Raw genomic sequence first — 25,498 nt, forward strand, 5'->3', positions numbered from 1 at the left:
CCAAAAGCATCCAGGTTGCTTTAAATAATTCAGATTCCCAGAGACTGATTGAGAGGTCTACTGTGGGGTCTGGAAATCTGTTTATGTAAGGCAGAAAGCTACACCTCGTTTGAGGGTTCCCCATGGGCACATGGGCTTGACTGTAGGGAGGCTGGAGGAGGACAGAAGTACCAGCAGAGTTAGGCCTGGGAAGGAAGAGACATTTTCCCAGTGACAGATGGCCACAGATCAGCCCTGGCTCCAGAATGCAAGAGATGATCAGAAATAGACACTTGGCAAGAAGCATCTGCCACACGCAGCTGCCACAGCTTTGACCAGGAAAACACACATCTTATCCCACTTTCCACACAGACCCTCCTGCAGCACACTATGGACTAGTGGGAGGCATGAGGGAAGCAGATGGAATTAGAGTGAAAAGCAGCCGAAAGAGCTACTCTCCTCTCGCTTGGTGAGGATGGAAAAGAGAGCTGCACCCCAACAAAAATCAGGGCAGGGGGCTTTCCTCATCCCTCCCATGCCTCAGAGCAGTGGGAATTTGCCTCAGTTGGTAGAGGGAGATTACAACAAATCTCTCTGGTCTAGACTTAGATCTTGAGACTCCACCCCAGGATCAGAAGCTCGTCAGTCTCTTCCTTTCTGCCCACCTCATTCTCCAGGACCTTTCTCAAGACCCCATGCTCTTCAGGATCTTAATAAGATGACCAATAGCAGGGGGGAAAATAGGTAAACCTTTATTTGGAAAAAGAGTTTAAATGACCATTTAAAACCTCCATTTCATTGCCAAAACAGAAACAAATAATAAAATAAGGAAAAGATCATTTATCAAGCTCCTGCCCTCTGCCATCTTTAGCTGTTTTTAACCTCTATTTCCTAGCAGAAGAGAACAGCGATGGGCCCTAGTCCTAGGAACCAACGGGGTCTGTCTTGAGACCATCTTAAGTGGTGCACATGGGAGAGAAAGTGAATGATGGGGTGTGGCCAGATAGGTTGGGGCTCAGACAGGCACAGGCCCAGTACGCAGGAATAAAGTTTAAAAATACACATGTAGAAAAAGAAATTCCCCAGATGCTAGGCAAGGAAAGCTTATAACCATGAACACAGCAGCAGAATTCAAGCTGGGTCTTTGGCTTTCAAAAAAAGGAAAGAACATTAACCTCTGTCTCACTGTGCCTAACTCAAGCCTCTTGACCAGTGTCTTCAGTCCCATTCTGAAGGCTGAGTTGGGCAACAGCAAGTCAAATCTACAAAGGCCAGCTGCTACTCTGAGTTAAGGGAGATGTGGGGAGTAGCTGGCCCAGGAATGCCCCTGGCCACACCCTAGCAATGAAAAATTAAGACATGCAGGTGACATGGTGTGGGCTAGGTAGTCCCTTGAATGGGCCAGGGTACCCGTGACAGGGGAGGGAAAGCAGAGGCAACCAGCAACCAAGGCCTTGCCAGGCAGAGCAAATCCTCAAACACTGCTACCCCAAGTTCCTGTACCAATTTTGCCCAAGACCACCTTTCTGCTGAGGTGGTTTGGCCTGAGCTAAATACCAGGATTTTCTGGAGAGAAAATGGAAGGGAATGGAGGAGGAGGGAGGCAGCAAAAAGTAAAACATGGTGGGAGGAAAGGAACAGAAAACTGCTTCTTAGGTGTGCAGAGGAAAGAGCACAAGCCCTTGAAATCTTGGGTCTTGGCTGAGACTGCTGCAGAGCCTACCTGCTCTTCCCCCTACTGGGACCCCTACTCTTGCTCCAGTTCTGGACGCTGCGGAGTCCAGTGAGATAAGTTTCCTGAAGGTTCTTCCTTCTCACCCTTAAAGAGTTTTAAACCTCACACCACTATCCTGGCCCACTGAACCCCACACAGGGGTTCAAAGTTGTGCCTCTCTCAGGAAAGCCTGGGGAAAGGGATGAGCCCTGGAGAAACCATGCCAGATCTGTGAGGAGCTCTGGGTTAGAGGCACTGAGCCCACTGGGGCAGGTAGCACATCCTCAAATCTGTTGCTCCAGGCTGTGGGGCCCATTCGTTCCCAGAGCCCAGATGACGAGTGTGCCCTCGTTGGCAGGATGAATGCTTAATGAAACACAGAGGACAAGAGGAGAGAAGGGCCCATGCCTGCTGCTGCCTGGTAGCACTCAGCTGCTCAGTCATGCTCTCAATCTTCCCTGGGCCTGCAGCCCCAATGTGGAAAGTACTGGTCAGAGGCAGGCATGGCTGTGCACAGCAGTCCCATCCAAGAGGACACACGCAGGATATGCACATCTCACATGTGCATGCCTGGCAAGAGGGCTGGGCTCAGAGGTCATGAAGGTGGAGAGAAGGTCGGGTCAGAAGGTAACACCAAGAAACGGCCTGAAAGCAAATAACCAATGAGATCAATAGCTCCCACAACCCTGGTAATTAAAAATCAAGGGGGAGCACTGGATACATGAAGGAAGGGGGAACCCCCCGCTTCTGCCTCTCCCAGGGCCACTGAGTATGTGGCACAGGATTAGGAAGAGGTTGGGGCGGGGCAGGGACCACAGGCAGAGAACGTGTACAGGCCTGGAGAAAAGCTAACCGTGGGAAAAGGGAGCAAGGAGGTGGAGGGGAGTGGAGGGGAGGTAAATTTCTTGGATCTAAGTTTCCAGAAGCATGGGATATTTCCACAGTCTCTGATCCAGTGAGCTCTTCTGGAAGAGAAGCTCTCTTCCCCTGGAAGCCCCATCATGCGGCGGTGACTTCCATCCCAAAGCTGGCAAGCAGGCAGAGGTGGTCTGAGGAGCAGAAGGGGTTGGGTAAGCCATTGGCAGCCCAGAGAATCTCTTCAGAGAGGAGGGAAAGACGGCCCAGGAGCTTGAGAGTTCCATCTCGATAAAGCTTGTGATCTGAGGCATAAAGCAGAAGCCAGTGGGTAAAGCAGCTACAGTCACGCTGCACCAGGTGGACAGGGTGGGGCCCTCTGGGACTACACCTTATGTATGCTGCATCCCCTGGGCTGCCCCACCCTCCCTCATCTCCTTCTGCGCCTCTGGCTGAGGAGGCCTCATTTTCTCAGAGATTTTCCATGATATCAATGAATAAAGACAGGTGGGTTCAGGGGGATTGTGACAAACTGGAGAATGTATACACAGGCCCAGCTTTACAGGATCTGGATTTTCTGAGAGAAGCTAGAAATCCAGATTTTCTGTATAAAATCAGATTTTTAAATATGGACAATCAATTCAAACATTTTAAAAAACATTCTTTAAACAAAATAGGCATGGGGCTGGTAGACTGCTAGACTGTGACTACTGGTATGGGGTGAGGAGATAGGAAATAGGGTCTCTAACCTACCAAGTCCCTCACTAACTGGCTGCCACTGAACAAATCTGATCACCTCCTGGTGCTCTCTTTTTATCTCTAAAATAGGGATGGATAGTGATTGTTCAACCCACCTCTCTCTAATGATTTAAGGATAAAAAGAGAAAAGGCAGGCAATGGCCTATGGGGGAGAATAATGAAGATGACCAGTGCCAGGTGAGTATGAAATTTGTTCCTTTGTTGGTCAGGCCCCAGCAGCCCAAGCCATGCCACCAAATGCCTGACCTACCATCAGCTGTTCCCAAGGACCCTAGGGTGGATTCTAGGAACCCGGTATCCACCAGGCTTACCACTTCTGTTGCCATTCTCACAGGACTCAGCTGAGAAGAAGATATAATCCACTGTCATTCCAAGACCCAAAGGCATCGTGGTGACTTCTGGACGGCCATGTTGGGACAGGAAATGGGTGTGTACCGAGGTCAGGTGGAGGCAGTGCTGGATGGTGCCTATAGTCCTACAGGGATGGAGGGGCAGATGTCACCCAACAAAAATTATTAGATTTTCCCAAGGTCACTTTTTCTGTGGCTTTTATGAAGTTTTTTTTTTAAGGAATTATCCCAAATGACTCAATCTCAGCAAATTCCTTCCCATGCTAATAAGAGGCTGGCACTCTTAGCTAAAATTAACCTTGAAACAGACATACTGAGACCCCCTGGCATTCCTCATCCCCCACTCTCTGCTTGCTACCTGGTAAAGTATACCCAATGTACCCCTGTCCATGCGCCAGCAAGCTCTTCTGTGAGGCTTTACCCTTGAGAAGAGTGCATGGGCTTTTCATCTGCAAGAACACAGGTGGGTGGGTCACTTCTGACTTTTGCATACCTATATTACCAATCTATAAGCTTAGCAGGTACTAAGGAAAGAGAGAGCTTGGCGAAAAGTGACCCCTCAAATCAGCCTCAGGATAGCCAATGGGAATCTCTCTCTCACACCTAGGCAGGGGCTGGACTGAAAGCTAAAGAGAACTGTAGGGAAGGTTACCCGGGGAAGACAGGCTCAAACTCAGATGTGTTTTCCTCAAGGACAGACTCAGCCCAACCAGCAGGTCGCTCTGTAGGGGACCAGAGAAGGAAAAAAGGTTTTACATCCATAGATAATGAAGCAGGAACATAACCTTTCACCCTGAAATCCCTCCCAGATCTTTGGATGGACTGCTCCAGAATGATCCAAAAGGGGAAAGGGAAGAGAAATGGTGAAGAGAGGAAGAAAACAATGAACCAGAGTAAAGAATCTCAGGAAGGCAGATATGAAGGCATTTAATACAGACATTGTCTTCCTTGGCTCAGCATCCCTTTTTTCTTTTTTAGAACAGGTCATACAGTCACATAGTATATCAACCTCACTCACCCTCTGCCACTCAATTCCCCTCTCCAGAGGCAACCGGTGTTACCAAATTCCTGGTATATTCCTCTAGAGATTTTCTATAACATACCATCCATTGTGTGTGTGTATGTATCTATGGACACATACATATACCTACACAAATATATGTATACCATACACACATAATATAAAGAGAAAATATATAAATTACCAATATCAGGAAAGAAAGAGGGGACATTACTGCAAATCCTACTGATATTAGTAAAATAACAGAGATCAACAACATTGACAAACCATTAGCTGAACTGACGAAGGAAAAAAAAATACTAAAATTACTAAAATCAGAAAAAAAAAATTAAGCAAATACAGTATTATAAATAATTGTGCCAACAAATTAGATAACATAGATGAAATTCCTAAAGAGATACAAACTATGTAAACTGACTCAAGAAGAAACAAAATCTGAACAGGCCTATAATAAGTAAAGTGATTGAACTGATAATTTTTAAACTTCCACAAAGAAAAGCACAGGCTCAGTTGGCTTCACTAGTGAGTTCTACCAAACATTTAAAGAGAAGTTTGTATGAATCCTTCACAAACACTTCCAAAAAATAAAGAGGAAACATTTTCTAACTCACTCTATGAGGACAGTACTACCATGACACCAAAACTAGATAAAAACATCACAAAGAAAACTATAGACCAATATCCTTTATGAACATAAATGCAAAATTCCTCAATAAAATGCAAGCAAACCATATGCAGCAAAATATTAAAATATTACATACTGTGACTAAGTTCGAATGTAAGGTTGCTTTAATATCTGAAAACCAATTATGTAACACATCATATTAATAGAATATTTAAAGAAAAAAATCACATGATTATCTCAATAGACACAGGAAAAACATTTGACAAAATCCAACACCCTTTTATGATTAAAAAAACAATCAACAAACTAGGAATAGATGACAACTTCCTCAACCTGATAAAGGGAATCTACAAAAACCCCACAGCTAACATCAAACTTAATGGTCAAAGACTAAAAAGCTTTACCCCTAAGATCAGGAACAAGACAAAGGTGTCTGTTCTCATCACTTCTATTCAACATTGCACCAAAAATTCTAGTCAGGATAATAATGGAAGAAGAAGAAATAAAAGGTATCCAGACTGGAACAGAAATACAGGTGTTGAGCATTCCTGATTTGAATATCCCAAATCCGAAATGATCCAAAATCCAAAACTTTTTGAGCACTGACATGACGCTCAAAAGATATGCTCGTTGGAACATTTTGCAGTTCAGATTTTTGAATTAGAGGTGCTCAACTAGTATGTATTCTGCAAATACTCCGAAATTTAAAAAAAAATCCAAAATCCAAAATTCTTCTGGTCCCGAGTATTTTGGATAAGTGATACTCAACCTGCAATACTGTTTCTATTTGTAAGTTGTTTCTATTTGTATTTCTATATATAGAAAATCCTACAAAATCCATTAAAAAACCATTAGAATTAATGAGTTCATCAAGATCACAAGATACAAGATTAATATACAAAAAATCATATTTCTATATATTAGCAATGAACAATCCAAAAATGAAATTAAGAAAACAATTCATTTACAATAGCATCAAAAAGAATAAAATAATTAGGAATAAATTTAACAAAAGTAATATAAGACCTGCACATGAAAAACTACAAAACATGGAAAGAAATTAAAGATTTAAATAAATGGAAAGGTATCCTGTATTCACTGATAAGACAATACTGTTAAAATGGCAGTACTTTCCAAATTCATCTACAGATTTGTAGATCTCTATCAAAATCCCAACTGCCTTTTTTTGGGCAGAAATTGACATGCTGATCCTAAAATACATATGGAAATACAAGGAACCCAGAATAGTCAACATAGCTTTGAAAAACAATAACAAAGTCAAAGGACTTACACTTCCCTATTTTAAAAACATACAAAATTATATTAATCAAGACTGTGGTACTAGCATAAGGACATAGAGACGAATGGAATAGAGTGGACAGTCCAGAAACCCATATATCTATGGGTTTTTAACATGTAGATTTTTAACATGAAGAGGGTTGAATAGAAAGTAACTACTAATAGGCATGGAATTTCTTTTGTGGGTAATAAAAATGTTCTAAAATTAAACTGTGGTGATGATTGCACAACTCTGGATATACTAAGACCACTTAATTGCACACTTTAAATGAGTGGATTTTATATGTGAATTTCATCTCACATAAAGATGTTTTTTAAGGGCCAGTCCATGGCTCACTTGGGAGAGCGTGGTGCTGACAACACCAAGTCAAGGGTTAACATCCCCTTACCAGTCATCTTTTTAAAAAAAAAAAAAAAGATGTTTTTTAAGAAAAGGATAAAGGAACATTATGGACAACGTCTTAACTTCTTGCCAATAAATCTGATAATTTAGATGAAAGGTAATGTTTCCTTATATACCTTACCGTTTTCCTGTTAAACTTATTTCTACATTTTTCTTTTTGATACTATTACAAATAGGGTCTTTTTTTCATTATGTTTTAATATATCAATATTTTTACATATTAATACTACTGATTTCTGCATATTCATTTTGTACCTGGCTACTTTCAAGAATTATCTTAATGCTTAAATGCTGCTTTTAGTTGATACTCTTGGATCACCAGTTATGTGATATCATTAGTAAGTAATAATTTACTACCTCCTTTCTATTTTCACACTTCTATTTTCTTTCTTATATTTGTTATCTATTGCTAATTTTGTTGGCTAGTATCTCCAAACACAGTTAAATAATGATAGTGGTCATCCTTGTCTTGTACCTAACTTTAACAGGAATGCTGCTAGAGGTTCTCTCTTTAAGCAAGATGCTGATTTCTGAAGCTGAGATAAATACGTTTCAACAGTGTAAGGAATTATCCACTTTTCCCTTAATTTAAGAGGGTTCATTTTGAAAGAATCTGAAATAGATGTTAAATTTTAACAAATGTCTCTTCAACATCTATAGAGAAGATAGCATGGATTTCACATATTTAACAGATTTCATATATACGTGTATAACAAGTTATACTAATAGATTTCCCAATGTTCAACTATCCTCATATTTTTAATAAACTCTATTTGGTCATGGTATATTGCTCTTTCAATGTGCTGCTAGATTCTGCTTCCTGATATTCTATTTAAAATTTTTTACATAAATATTCATAGGTGGAGAATATTAGAGTCTATAGTTTTCTTTTTCTGTGTAATTATCATCAAGTGTTGGTGTCAATAGTTTCATAAAAATAACCTGGCCCCTTTCTTCTTGAGTGTGCTCTATAACAATTTAAATACAGTAGTCCCCCTCCATCTGCGGTTTCACTTTCCATCATTTCAATTACTCTGTCAACCAGTCAGAAAATATTACAGTATTGAGAGAGAAAGACTCCACATTCATATAACTTTAATTACAGTATATTGTTATAATTGCTCTATTTTACTATTAGTTATTGTTAATTACTGTGCTTAATTTATAAATTAAGCTTTATCTTAAGTATGTATGTACAGGAAAAAACATAGCATATATAGGGTTCAGTACTCTCTGAGGCCTCAGGCATCCACTGGGTGTCTTAGAACGGGTCTCCTACGGGTAAGGAGGGACTACTATAGTAAAGGAATCAAAGGTTCTTTAAAGGTTGGATGACCTTCCCCTATTAATCTGAGCCTGCTGTTTTTGAGGGCTTGCATCTCTGAGATCATTTTCTATTATTTTTCCCCTATAGTAGTTAATTTATTTACACAATCTCCCCTGGAATAATTTTTAGTAAATTACATTTATGTGCCATCTAAGTTTTCAATTCCTTTTGCACTTAGTTGAGCAAAGAAACTCTCCATGATTCTTTTTTTCTTTTGCATCTGGATACTTGTTCTGATCCTTTTTTTTCCCCTTAAATAGGTTAGCTAATGGGCTTATTTAATTGGCAGCTGTTTTGCATCCAAACAACCAGCAGCTCTTGGAGTTTACTAGTTCTACTATTTTTCTGTTTTCTAAATTTTTTCCATTTTAATCTTCTTTCCTCTTGCTTTCTTTCAGTTTATTTCTTTTTTCTAATCTCTCGAACTGGATGCTTAATTTGCTTATTTTCATCCTTTCATATATATTAATATAATTCCATAATTCTAAATATTCTATAATCCTATGAATTTTTCACTTTACACTGTTTTTGCTATATCCCACAAATATATGGCATTTTCACTATTGTTATTTTCTAGATATTCTACAGTTTCAGCTTAAATTCCCTCTTTTACCCAAAAGTTTAAGTGTCCAGAAATTAAAATAGAAGTTTTAATTTCTATTTTTATTGCATGTGCTTCATGGTATAACACATGGTCAATTCTTAAGAATGTCCTGTGTATTCTTAAAAATTCTTTAAAAAATTCTTTGCTTTCAATGTTCAGAGTTTGAATATATCATCAGATTTACCACACAACATGTTACTTAGATCTTTTTTAGTTATCTTTTATCCACTTGATCTGTTGTGGACTGAGAAAGACGAATTAAGACTTTCTACCGTTAGTTATTTTCTGACTATTACTCCTTGTTACAGCTTATGGTTGTACTTTGTTATTGTTGATGTGATGTTATTTGGAGCATAAACATCCATAACACTAATATTTTTATTTTGAGTTACATCCTTTACCATTAGAATATGCCAGAAAAATCACAGTGGCCAGCAGATCTTAAAAATGGTTTCCCTCAACACTAGGTTCTGCCAATGTAGCACTGTGTACAAACAGCACTGCTCTGGCAGTTACACAGGACTCAAGGGCTCCACCTGTTCTCCAGGTCACCTGGGACACAGCTACCTCTACATGAACTACAACATCTTCCTGGGCCCATTCAGCATTGGTAGTAGCCAAACAAGGAAGTTCTTCTGCAAGTACTTGGGAAGAGGATCCAGAGTTGTGTCACACACATGGGCCAGTGGAGAGGGTGCATTCAGAACTTTCCTGCTTTAAAACTGACCACACGGCCTTTGCTGTGTGACCTTCTGATAAGTTTCTTAACTAGTGGTTTATAAACCTCACCCACTAGCAGTTGTTTCTTCCTGTAATGCACTAAATTGGGCATATGGTTTGCTCTTATTTGTTAAAAGACCTGAAGCCCCAAGATTCAGTGTAAACATGCAAGTGCCCATGAGAAAGCAAACACAATAACTCCTTTTAGTGTCTATTGCTATGGTCTGAATGTTTATGCCACCACTCCCCGCCCCACCCTCCCAGTTCATATGTTGAAATCCTAACCCCCAAGGTGATGGTATTAGGAGGTGGTATCTTTGGGAAGTGATTAGGTCCTGAGTGTGAACTGGGATTAGTGCCCTGTGAAAGAGGCCCAAGAGAGACCCCTTGCCCTTTCCACCATGTGAGGACACAGTGAGAAGAAACTGTCTATGAACTGGGAAGTGGTGTCTTCCAGACACCAAATATCCGGAGCCTTGATCTTGGATATCCTAACCTCCAGAATGAGAAATAAATTTCTGTTATCTAAAAGCTACCCAGCTTATGGTATTTTGTCATAGCAGCCTAAACAGACTAAAACAGTGTAGTGTCCTTAAAAATCATATGACAAAAAATAAATCATTAATGACTGAAAATATTAACAAGCGAGGGACTTGATATTTCAATGCTCTACTTACAAACTATTCTGTCACAAACGGAGTTGGAAAGAATGAGAATCACAATGTTTTTTATTACACAACTTGGATGATGTGGAATTCTCCACCAAGAGCAATGTCAGCTTATGGGAAAATGAGACAATCACTACCTAGCACTGCATCTCCCTTTGGATCTAGAGGCCCCGCATTAAAGCTAGTGTCAAGTTGGCATGTTTGATATGCACAGTTGGGTTGGATGACTCTGGCATTGACCTGGAAATATTATTTGTTAGCATACCTGAACAGATCCTCTAGAAAAAGGAATGCACTCACTATGATCTCCTTGTACACACTTAATTCTTTCGACTAATAGCCTCTAAATAGTCATAGTTTTTTAGATTTGGAATCTTTAAAAGAGATTCTTCAGGAGCATGTTCAGCCCTGGGTACTGGCACTGAACAAATGGAAGGACACATTCACAGTATGTAATAGATGGATGTTCACCCAAATTTGATCTCAATTTTGAAAATATTGTTGTTTTGCGTTGTTAGTGAACTGGATGTCCTCCCAATGGAACAATTCTTTTCTACTAACAAAATGATTGCCGGTATATATTTTAAAGATTTTTGGTTTAATTTTGTTATCAAATTGAAATGTTATTTTACAGCACTGATTTTTAAAAACAATCTATTCTTAATATGAAATTACCTATGTGGCATCCTGTTACTGTTTAACTTGAGGATTTTGTAATCTTAAAACATTGAGCCACCGCTGCCCTGCCTGAGCCCAACAGATACCAGCACTTATCCCCAGTTCCTGGCACATGCTACTCACTCAATACATGGTGGCCACTGTTACTATTATTGCTATTGCCACAGCTGTAATAATACTTCAGCTTTGCAATTAAAAAAAAAAAAAATGAGCCACTGAAATGTTTGCTGCTTTATGTAAAATGCCAATTCAAATTAAATTCCTACAACTAAAAAAAATTCAGTGCTCACCACCAGTCCTTTTACTATGTATAGTTTCCCTATCCATTGCTTGGTTGCCTTCTAGTAGTTTCTTCAAGAAGGGCTGCTGGTTGGGTATAAAATTCTTTCCTTGAAGTCTTGATCCACTGTCTTCTAGAGTTGCATGTCAATGTTAAGAAGTCTTATGCCAACCTGATTACTGTTAAACTTAAAAGTAGCTCAATCGTTTAGCTCAACTGCCCAAAGGATTTTCTTTATCTTTGTCTTCAAGTAACTTCACTAAGATGTCTTTGTGTTGGATCTCCTACACATTTTTTACTGAGACATGATATGTCCTCTTGATCGGAAGATTCAGATCTTTTCCTTTTGGGAAAATCTTCCTTGAATCATATCTTTAAATATTTCCTTTGTGCCATTAAATTGGTTTTCTTCTTTGTGAACTCCTAGTATGTGTATGCTGGATCTCCTTTATCTCTCACTACTGTAACTTCTCTCTAATCCTTTTTATCTTTTTATTTCCTTTCATTTTGCTTGGTTTTTTGTTTTGTCTTGGTTTGGTTTCCTGGCCTCTGTCGCTTGCCTTATTTTCAGCAATCTATTCTCTCTCGTGCTGCATCCAATTTTGTCTTCATTTCTTATAATGTTTTTATTTCCTATTCTACTTCTTTTGAACTCTGTAGCTTATATTTCATCTTCTGATGTCTTGCCATGTACCTGAACTTATTTCATACAGGCAGTTATTTTATTTTTGTGGTTTTCTTTTATAAAGGCAATTGCTTCATTTTTTTTTTTTTTTATTCAGAGGGAAACAATCACAATTTCCACATGCTTCATGGCAACAATGTTTATCTTTGAGGTTAAGTATTCTTTATCTCCCTTTTGCTTTTCCATTCCTTCTTCCTTTTTTCCTTGCGTTATTTTAGTACAGATCCCATGCTGTTCCTTTTGGGCAAGCCCAGCTCAGTTGAGATTTTTCTGCACCAGCTATTTGTACAAAGTTTATATAAGGGAAGGACTAGGTGCATATTCCAAGTAACAGGAATTTTCCTTATGACACAGGGTTATGTATAAGTCTTTTCAACCTTTAATTCTCCCCAGCCAAAAGAGATATGCACCTCTATAAATACTTTACCTCTCCTTTACCCCTTGAACAGGCTGATTAATGCAAATATGGCTTGATTCCCTGATTAATCTTTCTTCCATTGCCTCTTAGGATCAAAGCAGATCCAGAGGTTCTCCCATCACCACCTGTGCATTCTACTCTTGTTTGAAAAAAAAGAGATTTTGGTTTTGTGCCTCAAGGTACACTCCTCACCTTGGAGAAATATACTCTGCTGATTCTTTCTGAGACCCATACAGCCCAAAGATAAGTCTCTCCATATTTCCTTGGGTACTCCTAAACGATGTCCAGTGCTTCTTGCAGCCACTCCATCTGTCTTGTGGCTCATGGTTTCAGAACTTCAGATCTCCTAGTTTTGTCAAAGATGGAGTTCGCATTTCTTTCGTCTATTATCCTTGTTGCTTTGGAGTGGTTTCAGAGACAAGAAGGGGAGAATGTCAAGTATACATTCAATATGGAAGTTCTCAGTAGGAGCAAGTTTTTATTACAACCAGGATCTCTGTCACCTTATGATTTTTGAAGCCCCATCATATGTATCTTCTCCCTTATATATGCTGTACACATGCTAGTTATTAGCAACTTGAGTCTTAAAAGGTTAGTGGCTTATTTGAGGTCTCAGAGCTAGTTAGAACCCAAGTCTCTTGATTCCTGGGCCAGTGCTCTTACCACATTGCACATTCATGCATGCATATGACCACTGAACTACACTGATCTTCCTTCTAAGTATATTTATTGCCAGAAGCTGATCTCTAAGAATCATATTTAGAAAAGAATAGGAAAACATATAACTGACAGATATCAGGGGTGAGGAAGAAAGAAGATCAAGAAAATAGGTTTAGTTCTCATTACCTGGCTTAGTGTCTGTCACTCCTTCCATGAGAACCAATCCTACAGGTCGCTGACAAGCAATGTTGCAGAAGCGGAAACGTAACAGGAAGTTTCGGCCATACTTACGTCTTTCTGTAAACCAGGAAAGGCAACAGTGAAAGAAAGGAAAAGAAGCCACGTGCTGAGACCTCCTTAGTACCAAGAAGCTTCCAGCAAAGGAACACTGAAGAAGTCTGGCTCTGAAGACGAGATTTTTCAATGGCTATGGTTTAAAGTTGTCCATCTCACTGGGTGACCACAGGGAAGTCAGTGAGAAAAACAGAGGGACTCGCTAAGAATTGAGGGGATTATACTTTTTCTTGTGATTGAGGCACCATCTTTCTCCCAAAATGGGCATGAAGACACAGCCAACCAAAAATGTGACATATGCTCACCTGATCTCTTGGGGTGACAGGAGGTGACATATTGACAGCAATCAGTGATGCCCAGGGTGCTGGGCCACAGTGGGGCTTGCAGCTTCCTCTGATAAAGCTGATGGGAGAAGTCTTCCTGTCCAGATACCTACAAGGAAAGAGCAGAGTGGGAATGCGGAAACCAAGACAGGAAAAAGGAAATAACAGCCCACGTTTTGGGACATGTGGACAAATGCAAACACACACATCACACACTACATACATGGTATAGCAAGCCATGTAAGTCTCAAGGGAAGGTTAAAAATAAGGACCTAATTAAAACCATTACTTTTTCACTACAAACAGTGAAATGTCCATGAGACAGGAATGAGAGGTCAGAGTGAGGTATGTGAGTCAGGGAGAACAGAACTGTATGAACATGTGGTCCCCTAAATTTCACTTCAGAAAAATCTACACAATTCTCCACAGGGAATATCAGCTCTCAGGGGCTTTCGCTTACGATGGGAAAAGGTTTATCCTGATTTTTGGATCTTCTGGATCAAGGTCTAATATCTTGAGCCTATTATTGGGAAACCACAGGGTCAAACCAAATGGGAAATGCACCAAAGCACTTTACCGTATCTATGTCACCATCCTCGGTCAAAGCCAATGAGCAGCCTGGGAATGGACAGAACGTAGTAGGGGAAACATTCGGCAACATCAGTCATCTGCATATCTCCAACATGTGTAGCAAAATTCTCTTTATTTCATTTAACAACAACAAATATTTGAATGCCAACTGTGTGCAAGACACTGGCTAAGTGTTGGGAATAGAGGAATGATGGACACAATCCTTCTGCCCTTAGAGGGCATCAATTTTCAATATATCATCTGAAGACAGACAGACCTGGAATTTAATGGCATTTAATAGGTGTGTGACTCTGGGCAAATTAGTTAACTCTCTTGGGTTCAATATCCTGAAATATACTGAAAAATAGGACAATAATACATGTACAATTAAGAATCTTAATAATACTCACTACCAATTATGGACTGCTTCCTTTGAACCAGGTACAGGAAAACACTTTTCACGCATTATTTTATATAGTCCACCCCCAAATCCCCCAAAACCCCTCTGAAGCAGATCCCATTATATCCCCAATGTACAGATGAGGCTATTGGGGCTTACGAAAGTTAAATAACTTGCCCAAGGTGTCAGAGCAGGGATTTGAACTCAGGACTGTCTGGTTTCTAAGCCAAGTTCTGTTATGCACTATGTCTAATAGTGTCTGTCACATGGTAGGCACTCAATAAGTTCTTTTTCCCACTCTCTGAGCTCCTTGAGTATAGCTCCTTTACTGTACGATGATGCCTTTCTCTGCGCACACGGCAACTAGGACATCATTGGCACTCCACTAACCTGATTAAAATAAAAGCCCAAAGGGCTTGACAATAAATCAATCATTTTGTGTCTTTTCTCCATTGTGACTTGCCAAAAGTTAAGCCATAAGTTGGATCAGCAGGAGCAAAACAGAGGAACAAAAAGATTAAGGAACATATAAAGAAATCAGCCCAAATTCATAAAGCATAAGATATCTATGCTATCAATATTCAACATTTAAAAGGACTGAGATAGATCTATATGCAAATTGTTGAGTAAAAAAAAAAAAGCTACAAATGACACACACAGTAGTATATCATGTTTATAAAACACACATGATAGAGTACATATTGGCTATTATAAGCAATCACAGCATAGTATTTGAGGGCAAGAGCTCTGGTCAGACTATCTGGTTACAAATCCTATCTGGTTCCACCACAAATTACCTAGAGCAAATTACTTAACTTCTCTGTGCCTTAGTTTCCTCATATATAAAATGGAAGCACTGATAGAAATTGTGAAAATTAATTATTTAATACATGAAAAGTACTTAAAATAGTCCTGGTACATAGTAAGTGCTTAACAAATGTAATTTTGATTATAACATTATAGGATATAGATGCCACCATAAATGCATAGAAAATAATCTGGAAAAATACCACCAAACTTAGAACAGTCATTACTTGACTCTATAAGGAGAGGGTAAGGAATGTAGGCAACAAAGGCAGCTTTTGCCTTATTTTATGATGTTCGCATCCTTGCAAAAATGTACTTATGTTACGTGTAAATTAAAAATTAATAATAAAAACTGAAAAGGATTCCAATATACCAAAGGTACTCACAACTTTCTAACTTACAGGGTTGGGCAGCAGATATTCAACATAACAATAAAAAGCAGGAGGGAACCAGAACAGAGGTAACCGAGGTCCCTGCCACAAAAGCAGCACTGGATACCAACACCCGAATCTCTCCCTAGCTGTATTCCTACCCCCAAAGGGGCCACTCCTATTTCACCTTCCAGGCTGGCATCCCATGGTACTGGAGCTCTCCGTCCCGGATGAAGTTGTAGAGAGGTGAATCAGGAACAGAGTTCAGGTCCCCGCACAAGATGATGGGGCAGTGGTTGCCATCTGACAACCTGGCCACCTTGTCCACTTCTGCCAGGAGAATGGCCATCTGGGCCAGCTTGACATCACCCCGGCGTGGGTTATACAGGATATGGGTATTTGCTACACACAGAGGGGCCACTGAGACTTGCCCCAGGCCTTCTGGGACTAGTGGCTGCAGCAACAACACTAAGCCCACGTTGTCCCGATTGAGAAGCTCCAAGCCAGGCCGGAAGTACTCCACGGGGCTGGCGCAGAGCAGACGGAATCTAGTGGGCTTGTAGCAGACAGCACAGCCATCTGTTTTACACCCCGTCCTCCGCTTGTAGAAACAGGTAAAGCCTGCAAGCAAAACCCCACCAAGGGCATAGGTTAGAGTCCTTAAAGCCTGAATCACTTCTAACCAGTGGCAGCAGCCCAGGTGTGTGCACCTAAGGCACTGTTCTGCTGCTCAGTAAGGGGAGCCCTTCCCCTTGCCACTTCCCTGGTTCTGCAGAGATTCCCTTATAGTTATAACCAGATGACAGAGGGGCTGGAGGGGGAAGAAGGGAGGGAAGGGTATGAAGCAATATAACATGATAGGAAGAGCATGTGATCTAGAGTCAGACGTTAGAGTCCTAGTTCTACACCTAATAGCTTTGTAGCTTTGTGATTTTGAGCAAGTAACACAAATTTTCAGAACCTCAGTATCTTCATCTGTAAGATGGGGATAATAACACTTAGCTTCATTGGGCTGGTTACTTTAAGGATTAAATGGCACTGTATATCAGAATTGCTTTAAAAACTGCAGAACTCTACTTTTTCTCACCCAAACATGGAAGGAGCTAGCTCACAGGTGAGGCTGAGGGTTGACAAAGACAAAAGAAAAGGTGTCTTCAGAAGAGAGTAGTCAGAGTGGTAGGAAGAAAGGCTGGAAACATGCCAGAGAGCCACATTACCCATCATTCGCAGAGAAGGCTCTAGTTGCTCCCAGTAATGATCTTCCTGGACTTCCTGGAGACACAGGATCTGGGAAATTGACAAGAAAACCAATCACTCCAGAGTGCTGGAATATGACTCCCACTTCGGCAGGCACTGACGCCAGGTGGGAAGCTACTGTGGATCTCAGATAGGGTCACCCTGAAAAGTCCCACAGGGCTGACTCTTCCCAGTCACCAACAGCAAGAACAAGCCCAGACTTAGGCTGAGGAGAACAGATATATGCATGCACTGGATTTTCCTGCTCCTTGAATCCCTTAAGTCTCCCTCCCTGCATAAAGGTGCTGGAAAGTGCACACCGAGGGAGATTCTTTTCAGCATCTGCCCAAAATTCAGTGGCTCCAGGCAGGCAAGCTCCAGCCCTAGGCAGGACTCCAATCATCTGAACAACTATGGGGTTGAACTCATCTTCTAAGAGCACTGGGAAACAGCCCAGCTCCGTGCCAAAGCAAGATGGCACTTCCCCCCTTCACTCACATCCGGGTCCCAGTGCTGGAACTCCTGCATGAGGTTGGCAAAGCGATAGTTCCAGTTTAGGATGTCCGGATGGCAATGCAGATAGAGCTCTGAGCTCTGCTGCATCAGGTCCTGAGCCAGGATGTTATAAGACATCAGGGTGAACTGGAACTGAAGGCTGTCCCCTGCCTCCAGGCCCTGAGCATCTGGCTGGCTGGAGAAATCTTCCCATTCTCGCCACAAAATTTCTGCAAAGGCATTAGAGGAAGAGTTTCATGACAAATACATGTTATCCAAAAGCCCCACCATCTCCACTCCTGACTCAGTAATATTATGCCTGAGGTTGCTTTTTCCATTTTCCCTCTCATCCATCCCTCTCTGGGGATTTGAGCAGCACTCTAAGGACATTCGTCAGACTAGACAGTAAGCTCCATAAAGCCTGAGACGATTTTGGCCTGCTCACCACTGCATCACCAGCACCTAGCAGATACTCAGTAAATATTTATAGGATGACAATTTCTCACTTTTGATAAATCCATGAGTCTCTGAAGAATCACTCAGATGGGTGTGCTTAACAGTCACCTGAGGCTAAAGACATTTCTAGAGTTAATTTCAGCTTTGGGTGTTTTCTGACCTCTAAACCTGGAAAAGTCTATGTGGCTAGAGATGACAAAGTGTCCTTCATCTTCCCTATGGCACAGGGCAGCATAGTGGATTACAAACCTACATGAGCCACAGAACACTTTCTTCAAATTTTAATGGACTCCCAATATGTAACACAAATAAAACTGGAGTTATTCTGGTTGAGGTAGAGAGTGGAGGCCCTGAGACTTCTCCACCCCTATCCCCTTCAGAGAAACAGCATTGGAGAATCAGAACTAGGGTCTGGTTTCAGTTCTTTCACTACCTAGCTGTATGGACCTTAGGCATGTCCTCCTACCTCTGCACTGTGGTTATTTCATCTGTTAAGACATTGGGCCGGATGAGATGATACGAAAGACCCCTCTTGATCTGACAATATGAGATTCTCAGAAAAATAGAATCCAGTGGCAGAGCTTCTCACCAGAGAATCTTCCCTTTGGCAATGGCTGTGCCCACCCAAGACAACCTGCTGCCCTGGTTCATTCAGCCAGTTGTCAGACTCACCATGATATGGTATTTCCATTGGGGGAGGCTGCAACTGCCCCAGGCCCTCAAATGGCCAGACAGGAGCCTCTCCCCAGGGCACAGGCTCAGGTGCCATGCTCCAGGCCATCACCGCAGGGTCTTCTCCCCACTGCTCTGCGGCCAGGGCGCCCATTGGGAGGACAGCACAGTCTGCATACTGGGGACCTGTCTGTATAGGGACAGCTGCCCACACAGGGCCCTCGACCTCTGGCAGTGGCTCCTCCCCTAGCACCTCAGGGAAAGGCTCGTCCAGGTTCTCTGCTGCCCGCATGTCACTCAGCTGCCTGCTGGACCACTTGTCCTCGGAAGCAGCATCCTGTTCTCTGGGATTATCCATCAGGAGTGCCAGGCTGCTCTGGGCTAGTCCCTTATCTGCAAGGGGACCCTCACTTGCAGTTGAGAGCACCTGGCTTGACCCTTCTTCTCGCCACTGCTGCAGCAGGCCCTCACACTCCTCCTGGTCAGGGCCCCGAGGGGCCATGGCAAAGTTGCCCTCTACCTGGGGGGATGAGCTCTTCGCCAAGACAGCATTTTTTCGACATGTGAAGAAAGCATCTAAGAGAAAAGCCAAAATATCATATTATATAAGAAGACAGCATCACCCAACCCAGGTTCTTCTCCCAGCTAGAATGTAAGCCCCATATGAGCAAGAACCATATCCACCTTGCTCATCACTGTACCATCAGTGAGTCTGCCCACCTTAATGCCTGGAACATCATCACCATCAGAGTACTTACTATGTGTCAGGCACTATGCTAAGTGCTTTACAAATAGTAGTTAATTTACATGGTAGGGACCTGATAAATATTCAGTGCATGAATGAAAGAATGGCTTTCATTCAATCTAGGACATAGACAGGCACATATAAACCATAACCTTTTTATCTGCAGGTTAAGACTACTATTAACATCAACTCTCTGGTTCTAAGAACCACATTACATTGGAACCAGCACTTAACTATGAATCAGAACTGTCTGTTATGGTCTAGGACTGAAATTAACAAAACTAACTGACCTTGAACAATGTCCCTAGTCAGATGGACTCACTCTTCACTGGAAAATGCAGACAAGAGAAGTCTGAACTAGACAGTCTCCAAGAGCTTTTCTAGTTCTATAAATCCCCTAATGTATGAATGCATTTCAAAAGAAAATGTCCTAAAGTAGACAGTCTCAAAATTATACGAATTACTTCTCGGCAAAGTCCCTTGAGACTCTTCTCAAAGCTATTTATTCTACTCACAAAATCTTCAATAAACTTCATTGTCTGCTTTCCCATTCCACAATACATCAGAACCAGTAAGTTAGAAGGTGCCAACAATTGACATAAGAGATGGCTGTCATCTCTCTGCTACAGAAGCCACAAATGAAAGCCAAAAGGCAAGAAACAGGCGGGAAAGACTCTAAAATTAGAGCCCCCAAACTCCAAGTATTTTGGTGACAGCAAACAACCCCCATACACTAAATCACTTATTTACAGCACAGGACAAGTGATATGGGCGATGTTGACCCTCAATCACTAGAAGCAATTTTTTTTTAAGGCAAGAAAAACTTTAACATGATTCAAATATTGAAGGATGGCTCAAATATCATGTTTATGGCCTATGTGAATTTATGTTCCTATAAACCAGTGGTTTTTAACTGGGTTGATTTTGCCCTCAGGGGATGTTGTGAACTGATGGAATCATGTCCCCCAGAATTCATATATCAGAAGCTTAATTCCCACTGTAACTGTTGAGAGTGGGAAATAATTTAAAGGTAGGGACTTAAGCGGTGATTAGATTGTAGGACCATGCCGTAATGAATGGATTAATAATGGTGGTCAGGGTTGTGGTTCAGAGGGCTTCAAAAGAAGAGCATGAGAGGTTAGTCTCTCTCTGCTCTTCCATTTTCTGCCATGTGAGACCCCTGGGTCACCGTCACCATCACTAAGACCCTCCCCAGATGTGTTTCCTGGACTTTGGACTTCCCAACCTCTGAAACTGTAAGCAATAAATTTTGTTTTCTTTGTAAATCACCCAGTTTCAGGTATTTTATTATAAGCAACAGAAATGGACTAATACAGGGGACATTTAGCAACATCCACACTGTGATTGTCACAGCCGTGGCAGTGCTACTGACTTCTAGTGGTTAGAAGACTGGGATGCTGCTGAACATCCTACAATACACAGGACAAACTCACAACAAATGATCTAGCCCGAAATATCAACAGTGCTGAGACAGAGAAACCCTGCTTTAAACCCATGGGCTAGGTTGCTGGGTTTTAGTCTCATGGACTTGCTAATGATCTGCCCCTTGAAACATCTGTGTGTAGCAGATGGCAGAGGTTCTTTGGTTTTTGGCATGAGGTTATTAGCTTTCAAATTTAGCAGCTTTTTATTGGTGATGGTTTTTCAGCAGCAGGATTTAAAAAAAAAAATCTTATCTAGAAACCAAACACACAACCACTTTAATGTGTGGGTGAGAAGGGGATATTTCTGATATCCCTAGAACTCTACTGGTCTGAAAACCTCTGGACTAGTGTATGTCACTACAGCTGCCATCAGAGACACTGCAAGAGCGCCAGAAAAGACAGCAACATAGTTAAAGGAATATACTTAGTTATCCGAAAACAACTACTTCTGTGGAGTTTCCCATTCCTCAGAAGTATGAACACACAAGACATTCCTGAATTCATTGAGTACTTACTATATACCAGGCAGTGTGTTAGCACTACAGATACAGTGAACAATACAGACATGGCCCTGCCCCCCCCAGAAACTTGCATTCTAGTGGCAGTCACCCAGTAAAAATTTAAAATATTTTTTACATGAAATATATACATCAATTACATATACACATTGTGTAAATTTCCAGAAAGGAAAAACACAAAACGCACCGTTTGGACCCCTTATTTCTAAGAAAGTACTTCTTGGTCCTGTCCCCTAAATTGTAGGAAAGTCTGGGAGTTTTGTGGGATCTTAGAGAGGAATTGATGGTCGCAAAAAAAGCCTCCGGAATTTCAAAGAGGAGGAATTAGGGAGTGCAGGCAGATTATGAAAAAGGAAAGGAATAACCCTCCCTCAACTGGGCATTGCCCCCCAAACCACCAACATCTTTGTAAACGCACGTGGAGAAAGCTTCAAAGCTGAGATTCAAATGTGTCCCTGACTTCTGAGCATCCCTTTGTCAACCAAAGACAGGGCTGAGAGAGGAGAGAGCTGAGAGGCGGCTGTGAAAGGTGAGTGAAGTTAACCAGGGGGAGACAGGTGCTTCCAGGACTCCAGCCGGCAGCAGACGCCCCCGGGCCGACACGCCTCCTCCCGCAGAGAATTCCAGCACTCGCCTCAGCCCGGAGTTGCCGACCCTCCCCGACCTCCCCCAGAGAAGTGACTCGGCCGGCCCCAGAGCCCCTCTGCACTCCCAGGGCTGGGGAGGAGGGCCCCTTCCCCAGTCCCCCTCCACGTTAACCGTGGCCCGACGTCACCAGACCACAGGCGTGAGGCGGGGGCCGCCCACGAGGGTCATCAGCCAAGCTCAGGCCCAGTGGGGTCGGGACGGGCCCCGCGGGGCCGGGGGCCAAGGACCGCCTCCCCACACCTTGGCACTGCCCGGGAGACGGTGGTCGTGAGGCCCGGCGCACCGCACACCGCCCCAGGCCTCGGGGAGCCCCGCAAAGGCGGGACCGGGTACGGCTCCTGCCTGTCAGGACGCGGGGCCGGTACCTGAGAGGGCGCGGAAGAGGCGCGCGGCCGGCAGCAGCAGGTAAGACAGGCACGAAGCGATCATGGCCGGCCGCGAGCGCCCGCCTCCCCTCCTCACCGCCGCCTGCCGGGTGTCTCTCGGCTCGGCCCCGCCTCCGCCCCGCCCCCGGGCCGGCCCACGTGGTGCCGCTGCGGCTCCCACCGCCTGCGCTTCAACAACAACTTTATTGCGAGCCTAGAATCTCTGTGAGCCTTCAGGGGGCGGGAGGAGCCGGTTCCCATGGCAACGGGCCCGCCTGGCTCCGACGGACATCGAAGCGCCTGGGCTTAAAATTAAGTGCCTCTCAGCAATCACAACAACTCCTTGAGCTTGTTAAGACAAGTGAACAGATATGATGTTGATGGGGGGAAGGGGGGAAAGGAGGAATTGGTAAAGGGACACGAAAATTAATTACATTGTAAATTGATAAATTAAAATTAAAAATAAATAAATAAATAAAATTAAGTGCCTCGCTGGAGGCTCCGTAGGTATTATTCAAAGGCCACATCCTTATTCCCACTATTGCCGCTAACTAGGTGTCCACCTTTGGATCACCATATAACCTCTCCGCCCTTCAATCTCCCCATCTGTAAAGTAGAGGTCTGGTGTTTCTCTAAGGCTTCACTTAGCCCTGCCTTCTCAGCCCAGAGAGTAGAGGGAACGAGTTCTTTCTCATTTCCCCTTTCCCCCCTTTCCCTGCCTCTACTGTCTTCCCCAGTTCAGATTCTGGGTCATGAACTGAGTCCTCCCTTCAACATATAAGATTTTGTCTCCTTCCCCACCTGTTTCAAATGGACCCTCTTTTCCCTTACCTGGAAAGAAGCGGGTGTCCCATTGGTGAGGGAGGGAGCGAAGGAAGGAAGGAAACTCCACAAGACCAAGGACCAAGTCTGGCTCCCTGGAGTATCCCTCTAGTGTCTAATACAGTGCCAGGCACATAGTAGGGACAAAACAAACGTTTGTTGACTAATTGAACAAAGCATATGTCACTAAATGAAGGCCAGTTCTTCCATCAATTTGGTGCTACCTAAACAGACCTCTTTGAGTCTCTTCCCCAGTCCCCCACCCTCAATCTCCTGCCCCAACCATACTCCGAAGAAGGATAGACCATATAATACACCCAATTTCAGTACCCAGTGTCTGAGCTGTGCAATTTCCAATTTGTGGCTGGAGCCTTGGTTGTTCAGGGAAGCCCTCTGGGGAGTCACCAGATCCTGGACCAGCTGGGTACATCATAACATTGAAAGTCTAAAAGGAGGAAGGAGAGAATCAGTATCATGACCTTCCCACCGCAGTATTTACCTTAGCTCTAGAGGTGTCAGTGTCTGCCTTCAAGCAGCAGCACTCATCCCCATGCCTGAGACAAAGTAGAGGCTTAGAAATAGAGCATAAATGTCAGATCTACGTACGGAGTCCCAAGGTCGGGCCCAATCCTTTGCTGGTGGCTTAAGTAAACCCTCCTTGTACCCTTCTTCCATTTTGTACCAATAGTTCCCAGAAGTCCAAGTCAGATCCTAAATCAAGGTTCTTTTCTAGAGATTATGTTTACCATTTTGTGAAATAATGGTTCCCTTATCTACTTGGAAAATGTTTTTAAAATATAAATTTCTAGGCCCTACTCCCAATGATTCAACAGGGCTGGATGAGGCCTTTAAACACTCACCAAGTTATTCTAATGTATAGTTTGGGAACCCCTGCTAGAGGATCTAGCCTCAACCAGACTGCTCAATGCTCACGTGGGCACTATGTGTCAGGCCAACTGATGCCATATTCTTTCAGAGGCTTTTCCTGACCCCACTTAAGCGAGGCTTTCCTCTTTGTCTTTCTTGATCCATAATCAGCTATGTTGGAAGGTATAGGGCCATATGAGAATCACAAGCTTTGGAGTTAGACCACCAGAGTTCAGATCATAACTCTGCCACCTGTGGAACCATTCAGGTTACCTATCCTCTTGGGGCCTCAGTTTCCTTACCGTGCCTAATGCAAGGTAAGCTCTCAGTGTGTACTATTACATTTTTTGAACTTGGGCAAAAAGCAGCTCTGGCTACTGTTAATCCCTGGCCGAAATAAGGCTCCTGCCCTCCAAACTGTAATGTGGCATTGCTGAGCAAGCCAATAACTGCAGATCCCAAGGAGACTTGTCCTGGTGAAGTGCAGCCTCAGCCTTCCCCAGTCAAAGGAAAATGACAAGTACATTCTGCACTGTCTCTGATCTCATCATGCTGGAAATATTCTAAGGAGAGAGATGGGATGAGCCCCTCAATTCATCTCAACTGTGATAACAATGAAGGCAATCAAGAGCACCTGCATTCATCATTAGCGTGATTTTGAGGGTGCAGAACATACCTAAAAGGCCAAATGGGAGGTTTTGCAATACTTTGAAGGATTTAAAATGCTGTTTTAAAGGGGTATTTCCTGTATACAGGAAATTTAAGCCTTTGAGGGCTTAAATTTTACTTATAACAGGCATATATGGAAGTTCAACAGGGTGGCCGCCTTTATTTAGAGAACTGTTGGTAGAACCTGTGCAATATACAGGGGGCAGCATAACGCTTCCTTCACCATTGCAGAGACTACAGACCAAGGACTGGAGCAAGGCTGTCCAAAAGAAATATCACGTGAACTACATAGCTAATTTAAAATTTTCTTGTAGACTCATATAAAAAGACAAAATAGGGCCAGCCCCATGGCTCACTTGGGAGAGTGCAGCGCTGGTAGCTCCGAGGCTGCAGGTTCGGATCCTATATAGGGATGGCCAGTGCGCTCACTGGCTGAGCGTGGCGCAGACAACACCGTGCCCAGGGTTGTGATCCCCTTACTGGTCAGGAAAAAAAAAAAAAAGTCTAAATAAATAAATAAAGTGGGTGAAATTAATGTTAATAATGTTTTATTTAACCCCATAGATCCAAAAATTTAGCATCTTAACATGTAATCAATATTTTTTAAATGAGATATTTTATGTTCTTTTTTCTTTTTTGTACTGAGTCTTTGAAATTCAGTGTGTGTTTTACTTGGATATAACATCTCAATTCAGACTAGCCATATTTCAAGTGCTGAATTGCTACAAGGAGCTAGTGACAACCATATTG

General features: G+C 42.6%; 1 protein-coding gene across 2 annotated transcripts; it reads right to left on the reverse strand.

The window, feature by feature from the left end:
- Nucleotides 1–718: 718 nt before the first annotated feature.
- On the reverse strand, nucleotides 719–22,483 carry ANGEL1 (angel homolog 1). 2 transcript variants are annotated; one of them, XM_063091554.1, is made up of 10 exons: nucleotides 22,391–22,483; nucleotides 18,670–19,245; nucleotides 17,545–17,771; nucleotides 17,028–17,097; nucleotides 15,998–16,431; nucleotides 13,645–13,771; nucleotides 13,232–13,342; nucleotides 4,310–4,379; nucleotides 3,619–3,782; nucleotides 719–2,853 (listed from the first exon to the last, which is right to left on the reverse strand). In XM_063091554.1, exons 1-10 carry the CDS (start codon nucleotides 22,452–22,454, stop codon nucleotides 2,693–2,695), a joined length of 2,004 nt encoding a protein of 667 aa, XP_062947624.1. In that variant the 5' UTR covers nucleotides 22,455–22,483; the 3' UTR covers nucleotides 719–2,692. The 2 variants fall into 2 exon arrangements, with proteins under 2 accessions (XP_062947624.1, XP_062947625.1); XM_063091555.1 differs by lacking the exon at nucleotides 18,670–19,245.
- Nucleotides 22,484–25,498: the final 3,015 nt, after the last annotated feature.

Source organism: Cynocephalus volans, chromosome 3, assembly GCF_027409185.1.
Source record: "Cynocephalus volans isolate mCynVol1 chromosome 3, mCynVol1.pri, whole genome shotgun sequence".
Taxonomy (NCBI): Eukaryota; Metazoa; Chordata; class Mammalia; order Dermoptera; family Cynocephalidae; genus Cynocephalus; species Cynocephalus volans.

What these genes read in the sequence shown, in the direction of transcription:
- ANGEL1 (XM_063091554.1), bottom strand. Translation starts at nt 22,454, where the DNA reads ATGATCGCTTCGTGCCTGTCTTACCTGCTGCTGCCGGCCGCGCGCCTC. An exon ending in GCCTTCTCTGCGAATGATGG is followed by an intron (nt 16,432 to 17,027) that starts GTAATGTGGCTC and finishes TTTTGCTTGCAG; the next exon opens with GCTTTACCTGTTTCTACAAG. An exon ending in AGTGACAGACACTAAGCCAG is followed by an intron (nt 4,380 to 13,231) that starts GTAATGAGAACT and finishes GGTCCCCTACAG; the next exon opens with AGCGACCTGCTGGTTGGGCT.